General features: G+C 32.0%; 1 protein-coding gene across 3 annotated transcripts in view; it reads right to left on the bottom strand.

Annotated features, from left to right (window-relative positions):
• LOC148301174 (odorant receptor coreceptor-like) overlaps positions 1-26448 on the bottom strand; it is a 29132-nt gene extending 2684 nt beyond the window's left edge. The window contains exons 1-8 of one of the 3 annotated variants that reach the window (XM_088273709.1): positions 26349-26445; positions 25585-25783; positions 24830-24966; positions 23658-23818; positions 19398-19611; positions 12820-12831; positions 8816-9005; positions 2463-2562 (exon numbers count right to left, since the gene is read on the bottom strand). In XM_088273709.1, the coding sequence (XP_088129835.1) occupies positions 2463-2562; positions 8816-9005; positions 12820-12831; positions 19398-19611; positions 23658-23818; positions 24830-24966; positions 25585-25783; positions 26349-26445 (1110 nt within the window). Of the gene's footprint in view, positions 1-2462; positions 2563-8815; positions 9027-12819; positions 12832-19397; positions 19612-23657; positions 23819-24829; positions 24967-25584; positions 25796-26348 lie in introns of all 3 variants that reach the window. The other 2 variants (XM_088273707.1, XM_088273708.1) reach the window with 2 other exon arrangements.
• Between the last annotated feature and the right edge of the window lie 255 nt (positions 26449-26703).

Raw genomic sequence — 26703 nt, 5'->3', positions numbered from 1 at the left:
TACCTGATTTTGAGTGGCACATAATTAATCATCAAATTTTGTTTTTAATTACTTTTTCACAAAATAAAAAAGTGATTTCGAGTGATGGAAATCCTTAATTTGTAGAACTCCATTTTAATTTATGTATTAATTGTTGAATAAAACACAGGTTATTTGAGTCTACTAAGTTGTATTTTAATGTACAAAAATACATAAAAATTATTATTTCTCCTTATTATGGCATTTTCAAACGAATGACATTCGTTTGAAAATGCCATAACTATAAAAATCCTTATTTGGATCTTCACAATTTTTTTAGAGTGATAAATTTTGTGCCATCCTGTATGTATATAAAATAATAAAATAAAGAATATTTCTGTCATCGTTAACCAATTTACGTGATATGATATTTATTTGGAAAGATTGATAAAGACATAGAAAGAAGAGTGAATGGTGCACTGAAATCAGTTATAGCAAATAAAAACCTATCAGCGGAAGCTAAACTGGCAGTGCACAACGGAGTCCTGGTTCCAACTCTAATATATGGAAGTGAAACATGGAGTTGGCAAAAGAAGGATGAAAGTAGACTGAATGCAGTCGAAATGCGATCTCTCAGAAGAATGTGCGACAAAACGATGTATGGTAGATGTACGAATAGTGAAATAAGGAAGGAATGCAAAGCTGAGATAAGCATTATCGATAAAATTAAGAAAGGTGTGTTGAGATGGTTTGGACATGTAGAACGAATGAGTGAGGAAAGAACGGTAAAACAAATTTATGAGGCGAATGTTAGTGGGAAAAGAAGCAAAGGAAGACCGAGAAAAACATGGCACGATCAGGTATGCCAAATACTTGAATGTGGTCAGGTTAGGAGTCGTAACAATCGGCGGGTATGTATGAGGAGATGCATGAACGTGGAAGTGGCGAAGAATGTTTGCAAGGACAGAGTGGTGTGGCGCTCTATTCTCTCTGCCTATCCCTGCGGAGAAGCGGCGTGATGGTTAGTTAGTTAGTTAGTTTGATATTTATTTGTTGAAAATATATATACAGGTTCACCTTCATTCAACATTTCCCTGAATGATTTATCTTAAATATTTTTTTCTGCGCTAAATACATTTTAAATTTCATTTATTATGATAAATATTATTCAAAATACATGTTTTTGATATGACAAAGGTATTAAAATATAAATACATGCATTCAATTCGGGAAACAAAAAACGTTTGACAGCCAACAAGAGTACAATCAACGGAATATATTAAACCATTATGTTTCGTTAATTGAACAAAACCTGTAAATAACGGTGGTGATGCATAAAAATATGCTTTCAATATTTCATGCGTTTTTGTGTCGCGTAAATTTGAATGAAAAACATTTACCTTGCATTGAAAATGCATTATTTGAAACTGGGTCTTGTTTGCTTAGCAACAATGCACATTTATTTTTTTGAAGGTAACATTTTATTTCATATTTATTCAATTAGTTACAGCAGAATATACTTTTGTTTATTTAAGAATAAATTAAATAAACTGCTGTTTATTTTCCTTAAAGTTTAAAGAAAAATGAAATGGAGATTATTTAATTGCATTTCTTTGAGTTTTTATCATTCACAAAAATACTTCAATTTCATACTATTTCCGTGAGCCTAGGCGGGTCATTATCGGGAATCGGTATCAAATTGTGGTAGAATGGGTTCGAGCAGAGAAACTCTGACTCAAGGGTCCGCGACACTAACCACGGGACCACAACCCGACACTTGACATCTCAACATAATGAAGAAGAATATTGTAACTAGATGTCTGGGTATCTACAGCGCTTATGACCTGTCATAGGCTGGTTGAGTGATCACTTTACACACGTGCAACATTAACTAACTCTTCCCATGATTTACAACCACATTACTCAATTTTGTTAAGAGTAGTGTTGTTGTCAATCATTGATAGAATTGGGGAACGTAAATGTTACACGTGTGTACGGTGATCATTTTATAAGCCTATGACAGGTCATAAACCCTGATAAAACCTAGACTTTCGTATTCTTCTTCATTTACATATGTTGAGTTGTCAAAAATGTTAAAATAACGCTTAAGTGAAAGAATATCCAGATTTGTGAACAAGTTTTTGGGCAAACTAAAAATGTTGTGAATAATATTTCAATTTTATAGTATTTTTATCAGTCAAAGCGACGTATTTTATTTTACTCAGCTATAAAAAACATATAAATATATGAACAAAACTAAGGTTACTCACTTAACCTGAAGCTAAAGTTATTTACGAAAATGTTTTGCATAATAAAATGTAATAATAAGAGACGGAGTTTCTCTTTTTTGCGGGGCGGATAAAAACATGACAGACAGCTAAGACAGCGTCAGTCAAACTCCATAGTCATAAAGGTTGAAGCCATAGACAAAAATTTTGATCAAAATAATACAGAAAATGACAGGATATTACGTCATAAAAAATAAGAAAAATAAGAAGACTTACCTTCGTAGCTTGGTATGCCAAAAGCGTTAGACTTATCGTTGCAATCAGCATGTGAAAGAGAAGAGCAGTTCCGTACGTGTCACCAACACCAGCTACCAATCTAAAAATATTAAAAATAAAAAATAAAATAAAACTTTTATAAACTGATGACATTTTGATACTTTTTTTACTAAAATTGGTAATAAAAAATAGTAGAAGATTGGACTTTTCAGGATTAAGCTCTATTAGTCCAGGTAAATTAGATATTAACCTCAGAAAATAATAGTTTTGGTTTTTGGCACGTGTTTCTTAGGACCCTAGAAGGGCCTCTTTAAAAGCTTCCATCCCTTGGATGTTCGCTCCCCTTGGATTCTTCTTCCTCTGGGGGACGATCACTCTGAGCGGTCATTCTTAAGCATTACAACACAGGTCCTTTTTAGGACCACGGCTAGTGAATCCGTAACAACACAATGAACAAGTTTAAAAAATAAACCAAAATATTTATCATAACTAATAAACGTTATTATCGTTTTTAGAAGGATATTCAAGCAGTATTTTTGCACACAAATAATATTTATGTTAACTCTTGTTGAAATCTGTTGTTTAAAACAAAGAAACTTAGTGAAAAGCCCAGTTTCAAAAATCAACATTAAAATTTAAGTAAATTGTTAATACCAAGTTACTTCAAACAAACAAGAGTAAAATGCGGATCTAAGTAATAATATTAAACTGGACCTAGACTTTTGAATGTCAATATTTACGTATTTAGTTAATTTATTTACAAAATTAAAACGAATTTGTTAAAAAGGAATGTAAGACTGATCAAGGGATAATTGGAAATATTAAAAAAAAAAACATTTTTGGTGGTATGAACATGTGGAGCGAATAAATGACGAGATAATGACATATCGCTCAGTCCTTTCAAGAACGTCATAAATCAAAAATTGTCAATTTTGAGTTTTGCATGTTTCGTGATGCCCAGAAAATGTACTTTATCCCAGCAAAAGCGGCATATTTTTAACTTAATATTTACCCACCACAGGGAAGAAAGTGTTATTTTTGCAATTTGAAGAAAAGGTATTGTTCAATTATTTTTTTAAATATACTAAATATTTTTCAAATGGAGAAAAAATATTCAGGTTTTACCTAAAAATATCTGTAGCATAGTAAAAAGTTAAATAAGTGGCGTGATATTTATTTTTAATACATTGTATTTTATGTTTGAATTTTAAAAACGTTCTCCTGAAAAATAAAGTTTTTTGATTTATGGCATTCTTGAACGGAGTGAGCGATATATTTGCCCAATATGAACAGGGAATGGTAAATAAATAAATCAAAATTATAAGTAGAACGGAAGGCCTGTTGACGATAGTTAACAGTCCGGCTTCTCCTGAGCAATTTTACGTGATTTCCTCCCAGTAATGAGCAAATGCTGAGAAGTTCCTGATTATCCCACACTAGATTGTTGCTCCTGTTCCCAACACACATTAAAATAAAACATATTAAAAGCTAGAATGAAAAAAAATCACCAATTGATCTATAAATAAACCTTTTATACAATAAGCAAGGTAAATAATAAATAATGCAACTTCCATCCAAAAAAAACCACCCCGTGTTGGTCTATATTTCCGTTACGGGCGAGGCAGATTATTTCCCTTGAGACGTATTAAATGAGTTGTAGAAAGAGATTTTTCGCTTTTTGAACCGGCTTCCGACGACTGAAGTAATGTGATTTTCTAAAAACAAGCCATATCACCCCTAAACCTTACAACATAAGGGATGTAGGAGGTGAAAGAACTTAAATAATAAATTTCCATTTGGCTGAGTGGGGTCGTATCGACGCTGGAGATAGAAAAACATCGAATTGACATATCGTGGGTGTAAAATAACAACTATGTATTTTTTTACATGAGTTTTATTGACCAGAAACTGGGTTTCTTCGTAACCGACATCATCAGACTGGTGTGAGGCTAAACTAAATTCTATGTTATATACACAACAAAGCAGAAGTTGATAACCATGATTTTATATATTTTTTTCATGCAAAATGAATTCAAATTAAATGAGTTTAAGTATTGTATTATAATAATAATTACTTGTACGTTATGGTAAAGCTAAAAGGCATGATTTGATATAATTATGTGTTGGAAATGGATTTTGCATGTGAATTTAAATAATATATAAAGGTAAAACCATACATTTAACATTACATATTCTAACTAACAAAAGTTCTTCCATATTTTAACTAACTAACCATCACGCCGCAGGGGTAAGCAGAAAATAGAACGCCACACCACTCTGTCTTTGCAAACATTCTTCGCCTCTTTCACGTTCATGCTTTTCCTCATACATACCCGCCGATTATTTCGACTCCTAACCTGACCGCTTTCAAGTATTTGGCAAACCTGATCGTGCCAATTTTTTCTCGGTCTTCCTCTGCTCCTTTTTTCAATCACATTCGCCTCATAAATTGATTTTACCGTTCTAACCTCACTCGTTCGTTCCACATGTCCAAACTATCTCAACATACCTTTCTTAATTATGTCGATAGTGCTTATATATCTCAGCTTTGCATTCCTTCCTTATTTCACCACTCAAGCATCTATTATACATCGTTTTGCCGCACATTTTTCTAAGAGATCGCATTTAAACTTCATTCCGTCTACTCTCATCCTTCTTTTGCCAACTCCATGCTTCACTTCCATACATTAGGGTCCAAATTCTTCCATGTTCTACTCTCTGGTCTCTCCTACCAACATTAAATTTGATTAAAATCCAAATGTATGCTCTTATCTTCTTGCAGAATCAAATTTATTTGAAACGTTCAAAATCAATACGGCGGAATTTGGCGTAAGTCCAAAATAATTACTGTGTGCGCAGTTACAAAACTTTTACTGTAACTAAATATTGATTTTAATAGTCAAATTATTTATTCCCAATATTTAATATGTTTCCAAATACAAATTCAACCATAGATGTCACCTAGTACTCACATTTAAAAGAAGTTGTCAAAGGATATTTACAACTTTAAATTATTTCATATCATTCAAACCCTTATCCGCACCCCAATGGTGCATAGGGCACTGCATCATATAAACGCAGTGTTTTCTTGATCGTTCACACATAAAGGAAAGGTGATCAGCCCTCCGCTTCAGGGATCAGTCAAGGGTAATATTGAATAAATATTAGAGTGAAAAAATCATTTATATTTTTTTCACCCCCCCCCCCCCCCGAACTGGGAATCGAACCCGGGACGATATGGTGCGGTAGTTAACACGCCAATCAAACAATTACATCACGGAGGCAGACAAATTTCGATTTCCAGGGGGGTCAAAATAAAACATATTTTTTTCTATATAATTTATATTTGAAGCACTAACTCTGTGATTTTCCATTTTATAATTGAAATGTAACTTTGTTTTAAAATCACTAAAAATATTTGATTATAACTTAATTATAATGTCTACCGGTTTCGAAGCTAACCGCTTCTTTATCAAAACTGATTAATACTAATTATTTTATTCATGAAATAAGTATTAATCAGTCTTGATAAAGAAGCGGTTAGCTTTGAAACCGTTAGACATTATGATTAAGTTATAATAAAATATTTATAGTGATTTTAAAACAAAGTTACATTTAAATCACTTATATATTTTTTTCTGACTTAAGCTTATGTTTTAAATATTGCGATGATTTCTGACATAAGCTAATGTTTTAACTATTGCGATAAATGCTACCTGGGTTTAAATAAAATTAAGTTGCGGGATATCGATTATCCCGCATAAAGCGATTCGTCAGAAATGATTTCTGGTGAATGACAAGAATTCTCGCATATCATGGAGAAATTAACCCTTTCAAATGTTCATCACAAAAGCGAGTCAATAAGGTTCTCAAGAAATTCCGTTTTCGTTTATATACCGTTTATCGGATTATTTCTTCGTGAATACCCTGTGTCAGCGGTCCTCAAAGTGTACTTCGCGGAGCCATGCCAATCCCAATTCAAAGTCCCCTGTTAGGGCTTCGGAACCACCGTTCAAAATAACGACATAATTAAACAGTAAGCAGAGAGAATACAACCCCGCACTACTCCGTCTTTGCTGAAATTTTTCACCTATTCATCTCCTCATATATAGTCCACATGTCTAAACCATCTCAACACTTCTTAAATTTCATCGATAATGCCTTTTTTAAATTTCATCGATAGTGCTTGTCTCAGGCTTGCATTTTTCCTTATTGTACCATTCGAGCATATTTGCTACATCGTTTGTACGCACATTTGTCTGAGTAATCGTATTATGACTGCATTCAATCTAAATTCATCCTTCTTTTGCCAACTCTATGCTACACTTTCATACTTTAGGGTCGATACCATGACTCCGTTAAGCACTAGCAGTTTCTCAAACTGATTCGAGTGCATCTTACTTTGTTTCCAGCATTCCCTCTGTGTCTTTATTTTAATGAATAATAATTAATAATAATTAATAATTAATAAAACCCCTATCTGCACCCCAATGGTGCATAGGGCACTGCGTCATATAAACGCAGTGTTATCTTGATCGTTTACACATGAAGGAAAGGTGATCAGCCCTCCGCTTCAGGTACCAGTCCAGGGTAATATTGAATAAATATGACAGTGAAAAATATCACATATATTTATTTTACCCCCCTCGGGAATCGAACCCGGAACCTCCAGAACGGTAGCCGAGCGTGCTGACCATTACACTACGGAGGCGGACAATTTAATGAATAAGTATATCCATTTCTTGAAATTAACGTCACTTCAGAATTTTTAGTGCAGGGTTCGAGATGAATATCCACAACTTGCGAAATAGACTCTGTCTCTTCTCCCGTATTCACCTCTCCGATGTATACATTTATCCCAACGGTGTTTCGACTTTTGACTATCATTGGTGTTTCATCAAGACTATCCTTGAAAGACTTCTTTTTGTTTCCCCAAACTCAAAAGACATTTGAAACGAAAATAAGATTTGAGACGATTCCCGAGATTAATGAAAACGCTACATTTTGTTTTATAACGCCAGTCTATGTATTAATTGAACAGGCCAAGAATAATTTTCTATTGTTTTGCATTCTGTTATAAAAATGAGCTTTTTAAAAAAAGATTAAATTATTGTAATTAAATAATTGACATATAACAAAGCTTTTACTATTTTAGGGTTCCGTAAAAAAATAAATGTTATGAAAGTGTTCTGTCGTCAAAAAGTTTGAGAACCCCTGCCCTATGTAATATTTATATAACCCTCGGGATTAAGGTCGGGGAGTCGATTAAGCTAAAACCTGCCGTATCCCAATAATCTTGGTATTCATAGACACAATAGAATAACATCATTTATTGAATAGGCATAACTTGGTAAGGCATAAAATAATTTTGAAATATATAAATTTACGATTTTTGTAAAACTTTTTGAAAATTTTATTGTTTATATATACACATCTCAAAATAGACGAAGAAGAATATAGAAGTCTCCATGTTTACAGGGCTTACGTGTTTACGAGATATAATAAGGAATACCAGGATAAGAGAAATATTCGAAAAAAAATATCGTTAGGTGGGGAAGGCAAGGAAGAAGACAATAGTGTGCGCGTGTGAGGAGAACGGAACCATCCAGACTCCCTCACATTGCATTGCACGGCTAACCTCAAGATATATGACTTCATGGCAGACTACCAAAGAGATGGATTGACAGCTGGGAATCGACATTGCAGGTGGATAACATCTCTTAACACAGGCCATAAGGCACCAAGAAGAAGAAGGAAAAAACGCGAATAAAGTGACCTCTTAAACCACCTGAGTCTTGCGTCTTTTATGGACTCTCTCCCACTGGCTAGTTAGGTTGGTAGTCTGTTAGTGCTGGTAACTTAATAAGTTTGTTGTGGAAAGTAGGGACCTACTCGGTTCACCGCATTCTTCATATCGCTCACTCCTCTCAAGAACGTCATAAATAAAAAAAACTTGATTTTTCAGGAGAACGTTTTTAAAGTTAAAAAATATAATACAATGTATTAAAAATAAATACTAAGCCACTTATTGAACTATTTACTGTGCAACAGATCTTTTAAGGTAAAACCAAAAGGTTTTTTCTTCATATGAAAAATATTTAGTATACTTAATAAAAGTAATTAAACAATACCTTTTCTTCAAAATGCAAAAACAACACTTTCTGTCCAGTAGCGGGTAAATATTAAGTTAAAATATGCTTCTTTTGCTGGGATATAGTAAAATTTCTGGGCATTTCGAAAACATGCTGAATCAACTGAAAATTGACGATTTTTGATTTATGACGTTCTTGAAAGAAGTGAGCGATATGAAATTAATCTGTCAAAAATAGAATTTTTGATGTTTTGATGCTCACCTGACGACGTGCTTATGTCTCTCGACCCAGTACTTGATGGCGGACCTGACCAGCATCTCCTGCTTCTTGGTGAGCCCGTTAGGGTTGGTCCCGTTGGTCCCGAACTGCTGTAGGGTCGCGCCCGTCCTGAAATTCATCCCGAAGTCCTGCTGGTTGTTGTAAATTCCTCTCAGATCCACGTCCAAGGCGTCTCCACCCTTCACGTCATCGTCTGCAAACGACAAATTGGAAACAATAAAATTATGCAGTATAATATTGTACACAACATTTTGAGTGTGTTCAAGTACTTGTTTACAAATCTGGATTATCTCCATTTATTTTTCACATTATTTTTGGCATCTCATCAAAGATGAGGAAGACGGTCGTCAGCCCCGTAAATGCCCAGACTTTCATGTTCTTCTTCATCTTTGATGAGATGTCAAAAAATAAAATAATATTGGTAAATAATTAAAAAGAAACATTCAGCCTACTTTCAACCATCTTTTTTCATTTATTTATGATTTTTTTTAAATTGATTTATTTCAAAAATACATACATTTTTTTTGCTGAGGTATGTATAATTATTTAAATTGTTATTTAAAATTGTTATGAATAAAAAAGCAATGTTAGTTTGTTCAAGATTTAAAATCTCTTCAAAGGTCATTTTATACATGAAGAAATATTATGAAATTGAAATATTTGTGTTAATAATAAAAACACTTTTCTTTTAAATATGGGTACCGGAAAGTTTTTTTTGTTTAAATGAGAGAAAATAAAATAAAATAAAACAAACCTTTATTTAATGATACCTCTTACTTTCTCTCGTTACCTATTACTTGATAAAATATTTTGCCATTTATCTAAGAAGGGTAATTTTTTAATAAAAAAATATTGGTTAGTCACAAAGGACGAGCGTAGAATTATACAAGTTTTAACTGATTCGTACTGCACTCATTACAAAAAACGGAAAAACTTTCCGGTACCCCATATATGTACAATAACTCAAGGACATATATATATATATATATATATATATATATATATATATATATATATATATATATATATATATATATATATATATATATATATATATATATATATATATATATATATATATATATATATATATATATATATATATATATATATATATATATATATATATATATATATATATATATATATATATATATATATATATATATATATATATATATATATATATATATATATATATATATATATATATATATATATATATATATATATATATATATATATATTTATATATATATATATATATATATATATATATATATATATATATATATACATATATATATATATATATATATATATATATATATATATATATATATATATATATATATATATATATATAACTAACTATAACTAACTAACTAACCATCACGCCCCTTCCCCGCAGGGGTAGGCAGAGAAAATCGAACGCCACACCACTGTCTTTGCAAACATTCTTTGCCTCTTCTACATTCATGCATCTCCTCATACATACCCGACGATTATTACGACTCCTGACCCGGCCGCTTTCAAGTATTTGACATACCTGATTGTGCCAAGTTTTCCTCGGTCGTCCTCTGCTTCTTTTTCCAACTACATTCGCTCCATAAATTTGTTTAACCGTTCTTTCTTCACTCATACGCTCCACATGTCCAAACCATCTCAACTCACCTTTCTTAATTTTATCGATAATGCTTATCTCAGCCTTACATTCTTTCCTTATTTCATCATTCGAACATCTATCAAACATCGTTTTGCCACACATTCGTCCGAGGGATCGCATTTCGACTGCATTCAGTCTGCTTTCATCCTTCCTTTGCCAACTCCATGCTTCGCTTCCATACATAAGGGTTGGAACCAGAACTCCATTGTGTACTGCCAGTTTAGCTTCCGCCGATAGATTTTTATTTGCTAAAACTGATTTTAGTGCACCATTCACTCTGTTCCCAGCATATATATATATATATATATATATATATATATATATATATATATATATATTTCTTTGAAAATATGTTTATAATTTAATGGAAAAAATATTTCAACACACTTGTTCATAAAATTGGGTAAAATAACGTGGGTCTCATTATATGTATGTTATAAGTAAAGGGATTTGAGATTTGGGAGATCAAACCATTTACATTTCTCTCATGCTTGGGGGTTTTATTAAAATAATTTCAGGCTGAAACAAAAATCGTGAAACGTTTACAAAGCAGCTCATAATATGCCTTCAATAAAGATATTATGATAATTATTACACACGCAATATACATAAGCTCCGTTTGTAAATTCAAGCACTGTTTGCTTTGAAAATAATTATTATAATGCTTTGCTTGATAAAGTAAACAAAACCTTGTATTATGACTGTAAATTATACATGTTCCTGAAGTTTAAATGATAATTAGGGAGATATTTTTGTAGTTACATTAATTGATTCTGTAGTCACGTTGTGATAATATTTATACATTTTTAATTTACGTTTTACTCAATAAATACGATTATAATAATAATAATAAAATAAGATCAATTGTGTGACGTGTTTCAATGCATTCTGCTTCATTTTCAAATACCGTAAGGTCTTCCTCTGATTCTATTACCAACCACATCCGCCACAATTTTATTTTACTGTTCGATCTTCACTCTTTCGATTCATATCATCTCAACACACCTTTCTTTATTGTATCGATGTTTATATCAGCCATGCGTTCCTTCCTTATATCACCATTCAACATCTATCATTCATAATTTTGCCGCACTGAGATATCGCATTTCGACTGCATTTAGTCTACCTCATCCTTCTTTTGCCAATTTCATGCTTCTATTTAAGTCAGATTATACATTTTCCCTCTTGGATGTACCATTTTATACCATACCCTTACCCTTTTACTCCCACTCACACACACACACACACGCACACACACACACACACACACACACACACACACACACACACACACACACACACACACACACACACACAAATTTGGAATTATTTAATTGGGTTTTATCATTGTCAATCTAACTTTTTTTTTTTTAATATTTTTATGTACAATCTGTATAATTGAAAAAAAAATAGAAAAATCATATTTAGCTTAAGTATTCTTTACATTATCAAGAGATATAGTTTGTAATTACTTGAATATTTTATTTTTTTAATTACTTATCGTCCAAGTGACTCTGAAATCTAGACCCTACTCAGGCTTCAACATTTTAAGTTTCATAGCCTATGCCTACTCGTGAGTGGATTTACTCTTTACGTTTAAAGTTTCCACAATTTCACGTAATTCATGAGTGAAAATTCTAGGCAAAAACACTCGCATTAAATGTGTCATGTTTTTTCATTGAATAAATGTTCAAATATGTAACACGGAAATTCGCTGCTAGAATTTTGTACATTTTCCCTTTATGATTCCCTTCTATGGGTATGTGACGTTATCATATCGTCCTAATTAAAACGTCCCTTTGAAAATATTACCGATGGAATTAAATCTTTTTAAAGCATGCTTTGTGCTTCAGTATGCTTTGTGTAGGCGGCGGGTCAATTTAATTAATTAACACGGCATACAGGTATGTGGCAAACACAAATCTTGTCACACAGCAGCCCTTGTAACGTGATTAGGGCTGGACAAGGCAGTGTTTTATTAATTCACTTCGCCCTCATACGAGGGGCTAACGCGTTACTCAAATTTGTTTATTTTTCGAATACTGTAACGGAGAAAAAGGGTTTTGATGAAAGTTAAACATTGACTGATATTTTGAGTGGGCTCAAAACCCTGTACCTACATAAATCTGACTGACAGCTACGAAAGACCAGTAATACCATGTAAAAAGTATTTGCAAAATACATACACAAAAAGACCTCTTTGGACATTTAGTTTGTATACATAAACCACTTTTTATCATTTCCATAGTATATTTATTCATTCACTTCTTCTTCCTGGCTCCATCCAAACAAATCGTCATTGTAGACTTTTGGTGTCGACTCTCCTTGTCTTCTGGTTGTAGGTCCTTCTATCATGGACGACGTCACTTAGGCCATGCATTCGAATCATGTTATCTTTCTGTAGCATGCATGAATTTTTGGACTTCCTCTAGATGCTTTTCGAGGAAGATCTGTAGCAATTCTATGGTTTCAATATGTTCAGGCGTCTTATGTGTCCTTACAATCTCAATTGGCTTTCCTCTACCTTACTATTGATGTCTGTTACACCCAGGCTTCCAAAAAGGCGTGAACTCTTTATTTTATCTTGAAGGACACTCCAGCTGACCATCTTATTATTCACATTTCAGCAGTTTCTAGTTCTCTGGAGTAGATGTTATACATACATCGTCCAGCATTCGAAGCCGTAGACGAGTGTAGGTCTGACAATTGTTTGGTAGGCTTTTAAATCATGGTACCCGTATATGATTTTGTACATTTGCGAAGTATATTTTCTTCATAACTATTGGCTTTGACAAAAAGAAAAACAAACAAGATCAAATGCACAAAGCGATCCATGGAAATATTTATGCTTGGTTTAAGCCTGAGCGATAAAGTATGAAATGACGAAATCAAGAATAGAACCAAAATAGATAACATCATGGATCACGAGGATATATGTCAATGAATGGGACATATTGCAAGACAGGACCCTACAAGAAGGATCTCAAAACATTTAGATGGCGACCTTGGAAGAATCGTCGGAAAACCTCATAAAAGATGGTCCGACGATATAGTCACTGTAGGGGGTAGAAACTGGCTGCACACATCAACCGACGCAAAGAAATGGAAAGATACGCAAGAAGCCTTTATCCAGCTGTGGAAAACAGAAGGCTAGGAAATAAGAAAAATAAGTCTTTGGCAATCGCTTAATTTGCAATATGTTCAGGTTTTCTACGTCCTATGTTTCTACGCCTAAACCATATTTTTTGCCAACCCTGTTTTGTGTTATTATTTATGAAGCGTTCGTGACGAAATTCAGTTAGCGCCCAGAGAGGGTGCCTTGTTCTACTCCCGGCTCACAATAACAATATGTTAACCGGTTTATCACCGGACAAAAGAATCTCAACAAAGGAGCATGATCCGTAGAGTGGAAAATGTTGTTTAGAGAATATAACATCGCAGAACTAATCATCTGAGAGAGGTTCAATTTTATATTCTTTTTAAATTAAAAATACTCGTATCATATTTCAGTCATTTTTTATTATAATTTTTTTTATTAGGGTTAACTACAGAAACATAAAAATTAGTACAAAATATTTAGTATAGATCCAGCAAATAAACACGAATTTACGAGAGAAAATGTGTGTAAGAGATTGTGTGTGTGTGTATATGTGTGTATGTGTGTGTGTGTGTGTGTGTGTGTGTGTGTGTGTGTGTGTGTGTGTGTGTGTGTGTGTGTGTGTGTGTGTGTGTGTGTGTGTGTGTGTGTGTGTGTGTGTGTGTGTGTGTGTGTGTGTGTGTGTGTGTGTGTGTGTGTGTGTGTGTGTGTGTGTGTGTGTGTGTGTGTGTGTGTGTGTGTGTGTGTGTGTGTGTGTGTGTGTGTGTGTGTGTGTGTGTGTGTGTGTGTGTGTGTGTGTGTGTGTGTGTGTGTGTGTGTGTGTGTGTGTGTGTGTGTGTGTGTGTGTGTGTGTGTGTGTGTGTGTGTGTGTGTGTGTGTGTGTGTGTGTGTGTGTGTGTGTGTGTGTGTGTGTGTGTGTGTGTGTGTGTGTGTGTGTGTGTGTGTGTGTGTGTGTGTGTGTGTGTGTGTGTGTGTGTGTGTGTGTGTGTGTGTGTGTGTGTGTGTGTGTGTGTGTGTGTGTGTGTGTGTGTGTGTGTGTGTGTGTGTGTGTGTGTGTGTGTGTGTGTGTGTGTGTGTGTGTGTGTGTGTGTGTGTGTGTGTGTGTGTGTGTGTGTGTGTGTGTGTGTGTGTGTGTGTGTGTGTGTGTGTGTGTGTGTGTGTGTGTGTGTGTGTGTGTGTGTGTGTGTGTGTGTGTGTGTGTGTGTGTGTGTGTGTGTGTGTGTGTGTGTGTGTGTGTGTGTGTGTGTGTGTGTGTGTGTGTGTGTGTGTGTGTGTGTGTGATGTTGATTCCAGTAGGAACACACATACAATGCAGAAAAGCACGGTTAATTAAAATACACAATTTATTATGAGGGCGTACTCGCAAACATACAGCCGTGACTCCAAAATGTTACCTGGATTTACAGAATTTAAAGTTGCGATTTAAAGAATACTTGGCCTTAACACCGTGTTCGGAATAAGACATCTCATATCCACACTCCGCTCTCCTCACCTTTATATAAAATATGGATGCGCTCTGAGAAATAACCGGGTGTTAAATTATATACTCTAGGGGAGATTAGATATTCCAAGGTGAATTAAATATTTAAAGCGACCCCCACAGCGGCTACGGACAGTTGGGGAGGATTCCGTGAACAACTTACTCTATCATACTTATATTCTATCATATTTGCATTCATGTGCGGATAGGATTTTTCTTCTATGTAAATCCATTTGCAGGATGAAAGTAGAGCGTACTAAATGTTTACTATACTTAAATGTTATCAGAGAGGGTGAATTTCAGGAAAAATTATTATAATGATTAAAGAAAACACTTCGTTTTTTACCACTTGAGTTTTATTATAGACTACATGTTTCAGAAGTTAAACTTCCATGTAGTCTATAATAAAACTCATGTGGTAAAAAATGAAGTGTTTTCTTTAATCATTGTAACATGTCTTACCACAAAGTTGCCGAAACAATAAATAAAAATTATTATCAAAAATATGTACATATAATCATGTAAATACATTATAAAATTCTGGTTCTTTCCTTAACCTTAAACAGGGTAGCTTAGAGACGAGACATTCATTCAAGCCCTTATCCGCACATCAATGGTGCATAGGGTACTGTAATATATAAACAGTGTTATCTTGATCGTTAACACACGAAGGAAAGGTGATCAGCCCTCCGCTTCAGTTAGCAGTCCAGGATAACATTGAATAAATATTAGAGACCCGACACAATTATTCAATATTATTATTAACATTGAATAATTGTGTCGGGTCGTGGTCCCGTGGTTAGTGTCACGGACTCTTAAGTCAGAGTTTCTCGGTTCGAACCCACTCTACCACAATTTGATACCTATTTTTAATAATGAGCCGCTCAGAAATATAATGAAATTGAAATATTTGTGTAAATAATAAAAAACACCAATATTCTCTTTTCTTTATTATTATTTATTAATATAATATATATATATATATATATATATATATATATATATATATATATATATATATATATACTACTACTACTACTACTACTACCATCACACCGTCTCCCCGTCTCCTATATATATATGTATATATTTATATATATATATATATATATATATATATATATATATATATATATATATATATATATATATATATATATATATATATATATATATATATATACATATATATATATATATATATATATATATATATATATATATATATATATATATATATATATATATATATATATATATATATATATATATATATATATATATATATATATATATATATATATATATATATATATATATATATATATATATATATATATATATATATATATATATATATATATATATATATATATATATATAATATTTTTTCAATGTTATCCTGGAGTCCTGGTTCCAACTCTAATGTATGGAAGTGAAACATGGAGTTGGCAAAAGAAGGATGAAAGTAGACTGAATGCAGTCGAAATGCGATCTCTCAGAAGAATGTGCGACAAAACGATGTATGATAGATGTACGAATAGTGAAATAAGGAAGGAATGCAAAGCTGAGATAAGCATTATCGATAAAATTAAGAAAGGTGTGTTGAGATGGTTTGGACATGTAGAACGAATGAGTGAGGAAAGAACGGTAAAACAAATTTATGAGGCGAATGTTAGCGGGATAAGAAGCAGAGGAAGACCGAGAAAAACATGGCACGATCAGGTATGCCAAATACTTGAAAGTGGTCAGGTTAGGAGTACGTAACAATCGGCGGGTATGTATGAGGAGATGCATGAACGTGGAAGAGGCGAAGAATGTTAGCAAGGACAGAGTGGTGTGGCGCTCTATTCTCTCTGCCTACCCCTGCGGGGAAGCGGCGTGATGGTTAGTTAGTTAGTTGGTTAGTTTTATATATATATATATATATATATATATATATATATATTTATATATATATATATATATATATACATATATATATATATATATATATATATATATATATATATATATATATATATATATATATATATATATATATATATATATATATATATATATAAATATATATATATATATATATATATATATATTAGTTATATAATTAGTTAGTTGGTTAGTTTTATATATATATATATATATATATATATATATATATATTATATATATATATATATATATATACATATATATATATATATATATATATATATATATATATATATATATATATATATATATATATATATATATATATATATATATATATAATATATATATATATATATATATATATATATATATATATATATATATATATATATATATATATATATATATATATATATATATATATATATATATATAAACTAACAGAACCAAGTGTAGCTTCATCTTACTGTGATATTCTGATACCGAGAGAATTTGGTATAATACAATAATAATATTGCGAGTAGTTTCACAGTCAGCTTATCGTTATTTACCCAGGAGATTTACGGTACTGCATCCTTCCGTCTAGGTACTCGTACATACGAGTAAAGATTGCGGCGGGTTATCTTTATTATACATATCGCTCACTCCTTTCAAGAACGTCATAAATCAAAAAACTTGATTTTTCAGGAGAACGTTTTTAAAGTTTAAAAATATAATACAATGTATTAAAAATAAATATCGAGCCACTTATTGGACTTTTTACTGTGCAACAGATCTTTTTAGGTAAAACATGAAGGTTTTTTTTTCCATTTGAAAAATATTCAGTGTATTTAAAAAAAAAAAAAAACGCTTTCTGCCCTGTAGCGGGTAAATATTAAGTTAAAAATATGCCGCTTTTGCTAGGATATAGTACATTTTCTGGGCATTCCGAAAACATGCACAACTGGAAATCGACAATTTTTGATTTATGACGTTCTTGAAAGGAGTGAGTGATATGTTAAGGATAAGCAACTTCAATCTTTTCAGGAAAGACGCTTAAAAACGTACGCATATTTTTTTTCTAATAATCTTAGATTGTCTTCCCTTGCAATATTTATTGACCATCGATTTTAGACAAAAAAAAATCATGATTTTGTCATTTTTTCTGTATAATTAATCCTCGGTGCCTTTTTTGGTTTTTTAGTTGTTACTGTGATCACCAGGCTGATGATGTCAATAACAATGAAACCCAGTAACCGGTCAAGTAAAATATGTGGAAAAAACTATATTTGCAGTGAGTTGTTGTTTTATTGTATAAAATGCAGTATCACCAAGAAATTTCAGTACAAAACTTAAATCTAATCAAGTTATACACATATACCATCACCAGTCTGATGATGTCGGTAATGATGAGACCCAATCACTGGTCACTGAAAATACTATTTAGTTTTTCTTTCTTTTTTAATATTATGGTATAACTTCATAATATTTTTTTCACATCTCAACAAAGATGAAGAAGAATATGGAAGTCTACGCGTTTACAGGTAGAATTAGTGAATGTTACACGTGTGTAAAGAGATCACTTAAACCAGCCTATGACGGTTGTAAGCCCTGTAAATTCCCAGACTTCCATATATTGTTCATGTTTGATGAGATGTCAAAAAAATAATATGTAAAATAACTCCTATAATTGGAGATAATCCAGATTTGTGAACAAGTATTTGGACACACTCAAAAAAATATTTACCAAGAGTGAATTGTATACAATATAATAAACAATAATGTCACGGGGTAGCACCCTTAAGGTAGTATTCAATATTATTTTATTTATTTATTTCATAAATCATAAATACATATAATATTCCCGATGAATAATTTCTATTTCTCATTTTCGGACATGGGATTAAGGTTAACAAGACTGGAAAACAAATAATAAAGTAACAAAAAAGATTATTTTTAAATAACCAAAACTAATACTAATACATGCCAAAATATAGAAACAATAAACAGGTATAATAAATAGGCACAATAAGCATATTTAAAATAAATAAGTGGGAAAACACAAGGTAAGAAGCATATCGTAGTCATACAGGAGAAAGTGACCAAGTGCATTGTTTTACAAAAACGTGATCATTGACTATTTGACATCTTACTAGCTCAATATTGTCCTGAAAAATCCCAAAGGATTTTAATCTTGGAAGTATTATATATTGAATAGTTAAAAATGACAAACTGCATTGGTGTTTATTTTTTTGCCAAGCAATAGTGACTTAAATGGCCCTCCTGAACATTTTAAGTTTTGGTAGTTGGTCACTTTCTCCTGTACGACGACGATATTTAAAATAAACAAATGAGAAAATATAAAAAATTAAGAAAAAGGAATGTAACTTTTTTTTAAAAAACTTACCGGCTGTAATGAGTTGCTTCTGCGAGCTAGCGCTATGGGATCTGAAAAGCTCGCTGGTGTTGGGACGGTAAGTGTCCAGGCTGGCAGAGAGCTCCATCAGGGGCTTCATGATGCTCTTGAGATGCATCAGCTGCTCGCAGGCAAACACCAACCATGAGCAGAACATCACATCCAGCAAGTTGGAGTGCATCATGGTGATGATCAGGAAATATATCTAAAAAATAATCACAGAAAATTAAGAAGAAATTGTTTTTTTTTGACATCTCAGCAAAGATGAAGAAGAATAGGGAAGTCTGCGCTTTTCGGGGCTTACGACCGTCATGGGCTGATTTAAGAGATCACTTTACACACGTGTATTATTTACTTGTCCGCCTCCGTAGTGTAATAGCCAGCACGCTCGGCTACCGTACTGGAGGTTCGATTCCCAAGGGAGGGTCAAATAAATATAAGTGATTTTTTCACTCTTATATTTATTCTATATTACCCTGGACTGGTATCTGAAGCGGAGGACAGATCACCTTTCCTTCGTGTTAACCTTTCCTTAATGATCAAGATAACACTGCGTTTATATGATGCAGTGCCCCATGCACCATTGGGGTGCGGATAAGAGTTTGAATGAAATGAAAAATGAACATTTACTAATTCTACCCATGATTGACAACCACACACCTCTTAAATTCTTGGAAATTCTATAAATATATATGATTCAACTTCGAAACAAAGTGCTTGAATCACTAGAATTTCACTAGAAATATCTATTGGTGAGTTGAAAAAATATAATTTAAAATTGAGCTTCGTTTTTTTTTTATTTTACAAAATATTTGCTAAATAACTCATATTCATATTATTTTTTGACATCTCATCAAAGATGAAGAAGAATATGGAAGTCTGGGTATTTACGGGGCTGACGACCGTCATCGGCTGGTTTAAGTGATCACTTTATACACATGTAACATTCACCAATTCTACCCATTATTGACAACCACACTACTTAAATTCTTGGAAGTTTTATATATATGAACCAATTTAGAAACCTTGTTCTTGAATCACTAGAACTTCACTAGAGACATCTATTGGTTAGATGTAAAGAAGCTTTTTACTAAGCAGAAACTCTTTTATTAGTGTGTGAGGTCCGAATCCTGGATTATAATCACACACATGAGAAACGCCATAAAATACCATTTTCATTTTTATTACTTAAGCTTATAATTTGACCAGATAATTTATTTACAACATTTTGAGTGTGTCCAAATACTTGTTCACAAAATCTGGATTATCTCCAATTACAGGAGTTATTTTCATATTATTTTTTGACATATCATCAAAATTTGATGAGATGTCAAAAAATAATATGAAAATAACTCCTTTAATTGGAGATAATCCAGATTTTGTGAACAAGTATTTGGACACACTCAAAATGTTGTAACTCATATTCAGTGATTAAAGGTTTACTTTTGGTAATGATTTTTGTTTAAATAATAATTTAGAAGATGAACTATTTTCGCTACTGTATTTTTTACGTGTTAAAAGCGTTTGATGTTCGAAAAAAATTGATCAGGCAATCTGACGCTGTACCAAAAAGAAATTATACTTTCGATTTATCTCTGATTAATATTTAACCATGAATAAACAAGGTATCATAAAATATCATTACGATGCGCCCCTGAGGTAATATTTTACAAAAATGCCGTTATATAAAATACCATGAATCATTCTTTTTATAATTAAAATGTAGGTAACTTTGTTTTAAAATAACTATAAATATTTTATTATAACTTAATTATAACATGTACCAGTTTCGAAGCTAACCGCTTCTTTATCAAGACAATAATTTTTGCGTTGATCAACACAAAAATATAAAGCCACTCGAGATCTACCCAAGCTCCGTTGCCTAACCGTCAAAATATTTTGAATTGCGTTAAATAGATAGTGTTTTAGTATTAATCAGTCTTGATTTAAGAAGCGGCTAGCTTCGAAACCGATAGACATTATGTCATAATATGTATATGTGTATATGTATGTATATATTTGTATGTATGTGTGTATGTATGCGTATGTATATGTATGTATGTATATTTATAAATATATTCTTATTTTTAAACTTCTTGCCTAGAAGAAAAAATCCTTTAACCACCCTCATTAATTCCTCTCCTTTCTTTCTCCTTGCTGCTAAATCTATTATATTATATCATACCCTTTTTTATAAATCTCTGAATGTTTTTTAATAGTTTTATAACATAAATGTGGTTAATTGGCTTTTTTTTAACGTAACTATTTTTGTTAATGTAATGTAATGTTTATTATTGTTAATGTAACTATTGTTTATTATATATTTTTTTATATGTAAGCTGTACAATTCCCAAACAAATAAAATAAAAATAAAAATAAAATAAAATATTTATAGTCATTTTGTCCGCCTCCGTAGTGTAATGGTCAGCACGCTTGGCTACCGTTCTGGAGGTCCCGGGTTCGATTTCCAAGGGGGTTAAATAAATATAAGTAATTTTTTCACTGTAATATTTATTCAATATTACCATGGACTGGTATTGGTACCTGAAGCGGAGGGCTAATCACCTTTCCTTCATGTGTAAACGATTAAGATAACACTACGTTAATATGACACAGTGCCCTATGCACCATTGGGGTGCGGATAAGGGTTTTATTATTATTATTAATGTAATGTTTATTATTGCTAATGTAACTATTGTTTATTTTATCATTTTTATATATGTAAGCTGTACATTTCTCGAACAAATAAAATAAAAATAAAAATAAAATAACATATTTATAGTTATTTTACAACAAAGTAACAATTTAATTATAAAATTGAAAATCAAAAAGTTAGTGCTTCAAATTTAAATTATATTTTTATTTTGTTCAAACAATATCAATCAATCGCCTTTGCTTCGATATATTGATACGAGAAATAAGAATGATGATACAAACTTTTTAACGGTTACAAAATAGCCGCTAAAGTTATGATCGATTTCCTATCTGTTTTCTTTGTGTTATTGTATAAACTTTCCGAACACTCAAACAAACTTTGTAAAGCAAAAGCTCCAGAATGACTTATTCCATACTTTAAAAGCGGACGAAAGAAATCTACCACATTGAAAACATTCAATAAAATGTTTTTTGGGGAAACTTTATAAAACTAATAGAATTGACAATAACTTTATAACACGCAATTATTACAAGTATTTTTTTGCGTTTATCCATTATTTGATACAACTTTTATATTTTTTCAAATTGGCATTTACTTTATAGGATTCAATATTATATAAGAATTCAAAATGAAAATATGTGACGGAATTTTAGCCTGATTCAAGGAAAATTTAATTTACCTTCGTAAGTATCCCGATTTCTTAAAACATTTTAAGATTCTACGCATTTGATACTATTATGATGTGTGTTGAATGTATCGAAATACATGTCATTTTAACAAAATGTAACTTTTTTCAGAATACATGTAAAATAGTATTTTTATAATTATTTTTAAAACTTCTAACCTTTCAACAATTTTTTTCAAAACCATATATTTATTTAGAAGAAAAACTTATTTTTTCAATAAAAAAAAAACAGTTATAAAAAGGAAAAAACACATTTTTTTTAATAAAAAAAAACATACAAAATAATAATGTCCACCTGGGTTTAAATAAAATTTAATTGCATTTTTTAGTTTTTTTTATAGGAATAACCCGCAAAGCCTTTATATGGAGGCTTGTCTGCAGGTAGGTTAGTAAGGATAGGGAAGGTATATATGAAAAATACATCACAAACACCCAGACCAATTAAAAATAAATCTTTCTTGAATTTATTTTGAACTTGGCGGGAATCGAATCCGCGACGTCAGTTTCGCCTGTCAACGTATGTAGGGCCTTAAATCACATTATTGTATTGAAAAAATAAGTTTTTCTTCGACGTAAACATATGTCTTAAAAAGAAAAGAGCATTAAAAATAATTATTATTAATATTTTTTCATATAAAATGTATTCTCAAATAAAAGAAATTATTCTCTTTTTTTAAAATTGAGCATCGAAAAATGTATGGCGCACCCGAACGCGTTCTGATTTAAACGTTCGAGATCTCTGCTTTAAGGGCAGTGATACGAGCAACTTAATAATGTATTTTGTATAATAAAAACCTTCTTAACATTGTGGTGTGGTAATATAATTAGTCTTTAATTAGTGCTTATTAAGGTGGTATTACACAAAGTAAACGATGAATAATAAGGAGAGTATAGCAATTAATGTCCTTACCTGATATCCAAAGGCGATCATATAGCCAGGTCCTGCGAAGGCGTTGAATGGGTAGAACGATTTCAATGGTAAACGAGGCACTTCCTGGGTGATGGTTTCATTGGTGGAATGGTCTAGAGCCAGACGGACGGATTCCCCAAAGAAGGTGATGGTGACCCAAGCTTGAATAATGGTCACATCAATTAACTTTGAGTGAATGTGGCTGTGTTCTCTTTTGGGAACAAAATTTAACTTTGAGGGAATGTGGTTTGATTTTCTTTTGGAAATCAATCATAATTTTGAGCGTAGGAATCCAAAAAAAAATTAATCAAATGTAACTTTGAGTGTATTTGATTGTGTTCTCTTTCGAGAACTACATTTAAATTTGAGCGAACGTGGATGATTTCTCTTTTGGAAACCAAATGAATTGTTTCTTGAATGTTTATAAACTTTATAAAATAAAACAACTGTGTTTTTAACCACTTTTTTGTTGGTACATTTTCTCCAAACGGTTTCGACAAGAACCTTGTCATCATCAGGGTTAAACATGTACTCCGAGTAACAACCAATCTGTTTATTGTTTTTATATTTTGCCATGTATTAGTTTGAATTATTTAAAAAAAAAATGTTACTTTATTATTTGTGTTCCAGTCTTGTTAACCTTAATCCCATGTCCCAAAATGAGAAATAGAAATTGCTCATCGGGAATATTTTATATATGACTCATGTATGTAATATGTTATAAAAAAAAAATTACAAGGTTCTTTTCGAACCGTTAGGAGAAAAAATGTACCAATAAAAAAGTGGTTTAAAACAAAGTTGTTTTATTTTACAAAACTTATTGTTGATTGAATATGGTTAGATTCTCTTTTGTGCGCCAATTTTATGTTTGAATTAATGTGACTGAGTTCATTTCGGAGCAATGTGGTTGGTTTTTCTGTTGGGAACCAAATTTCTTTTTGTTTGGATATGATTAAATTTTCTTTTATGAACCAAATGAAAACTTTGAATGAACAAACAGGATTTGGTTTATTTTTAAGCTAATGTGGTTGGTTTCTATTTTGGTAACCAAATTTAACATTAAATAAATGTAGTTGGGTTCATTTTTGGGCGAATGCGGTTGCGGCGTGATGGTAAGTTCGTTAGTTAGTTTTAGTGTCATGATAGTAATATTTGATGAAATTAATACTCACAGATAAGGGTAATCAGAGAACCAAGGAGAACAGCGTACAGAAGTCTCCTCATCTTAGTTACAGCCAGAGCATGGTACCGGGCGTTGGATTCAGCAAACAAGGGATGAGAATTCGACTGATTCCATATGCCGAGCGTTCTACGAAACAATAAAAGGTTTAAATTAATACAATATGGCAACCCTGTTAGGAGTTTTTTTTTTCTTTTAACCTTCCAGGGGGCGCGTTGTCATAAAACACCTTATCGCTTCCTCCACCCTTACCACTTAATAGCAAGCATAGAGTTGGAGCTATTCGAGGGTCAGCGTCTCTCTAAACTACAGACGTACTTGGTGTGCTAAGAAGGTTTTGTTTTTCATTGAAATCTAGAAATTTCCATTGAGCGTAAATTTAAAAAATCGCTCCTCAAAGTGTTTTCTATGTATTTTATATGAAAATATACTTATTTTCCTACTCATTTTTCATTCAAATTGTTCCCTTTATAGCTAAATGTATTTTTCATTTAATTTAGAACATAAATAATATGAAAAATAACTCCTTTTATTGGAGATAATCCTGATTTGTGAACAAGTATTTGAACACACTCAAAATGTTGTAATCTATGCCGACGCTGTCCCATGTAAGTAACTGTATCTTGAGTAGATATCAGAGTTAGCTTTATAAATATAATGTCGAGCCACGTTTGACAAAATGAAGGTTAATGCTTTAGGTACTATTTTTTCTGTTATTTAGTTGACATAAAAGTTCCTTGAACTGACCTGTAGAAGCTCTTAGATGTGACGGCGAAGAAGGCAAACTTCACGATGGAATGCGCAAAGAAGAAAACTGTGATGGTGTTGGCTGTCAGCTCATCGACATCCTCAGAAGTGAGTGCCATGTTCGCGACCAACAATCCGAATTGAATAAGGACCAGGAACAAATGGAAACTGGAGTAAGCCTTTCTCATCACCATCTTGACTCCGCTGTTATCTGAAAAAAAAAGAAATTATTAGCAAATCTAGTAACTCACTTTGTGAGTGAGGATAAAATGGTAAAACAGATTGATGAGGTGAATGTATGTACACTTGGGTCTGTTTTTATGCAGATCTTTTTTTATGCGATTTTGAAGTCATGCGATTTTCAAATGTAATGGAACCTATTCAAATGTTATTCTGCATAATAATGCATAAAATATCTAAAATTTAGACTAGTGCAGGTTACAACCGTTAAAGTGTGATTGTGTCACTGGTACACGGTTAAGTTCAAATCTTACATCGTACTCAAGAGATACTTTATTGGTAAAACAGAAATAGCACTTTTAATATTAAGTTAAAAATATGCCGCTTTTGCTGGGATATAGTACATTTTCCAGGCATTCCGAAACATGCACAACTGAAAATTGTCAATTTTTTATATATGACGTTATTGAAAGGAGTGAGCGAAATGTCCATCAGGTAATTCACAATATTTCGTATGGTGTAATAATACCTACGTCAGCTTGAATCCCGTATGAAACACGTTTTTAAACTAGTATTGTATTTACCTGCATTATAGTTGAACAGGAAGAACCCTACCGCTTTCATGAGATTAATATTGGGCATCAGATCAGCCACGAGCCCGTGGACTTTAAATTGGTTCATCATCTGTAAAAATAAAAAATTAAAATAAGTAAATAAATTTAAGAAAAGTCAAGGCGTGGAAATGAGAAAACTTAGAATAGGTAAAAGAAGGATAAAAAAGCAATGTAAACATCAAGGGTAGACGAATGTGTGGGAAAATCCATGCATTACAGAATGTTTATAAAACCTTATAGAAAGGAATGAAAGGCTGAGTTAGGGATAATTGAAAAGATATTAATATTATAATTCATATTTGAAGCCTCCGAAAAGATGGAAAGA

Source organism: Brachycentrus maculatus, unplaced genomic scaffold (assembly GCF_059751285.1).
Source record: "Brachycentrus maculatus isolate JH-2025_06_01 unplaced genomic scaffold, ASM5975128v1 h1tg000597l, whole genome shotgun sequence".
Classification (NCBI taxonomy): Eukaryota; Metazoa; Arthropoda; class Insecta; order Trichoptera; family Brachycentridae; genus Brachycentrus; species Brachycentrus maculatus.
The sequence above is the reverse complement of the archived record's forward strand: the minus strand, read 5'-3'. Positions and strand labels throughout refer to the sequence as shown.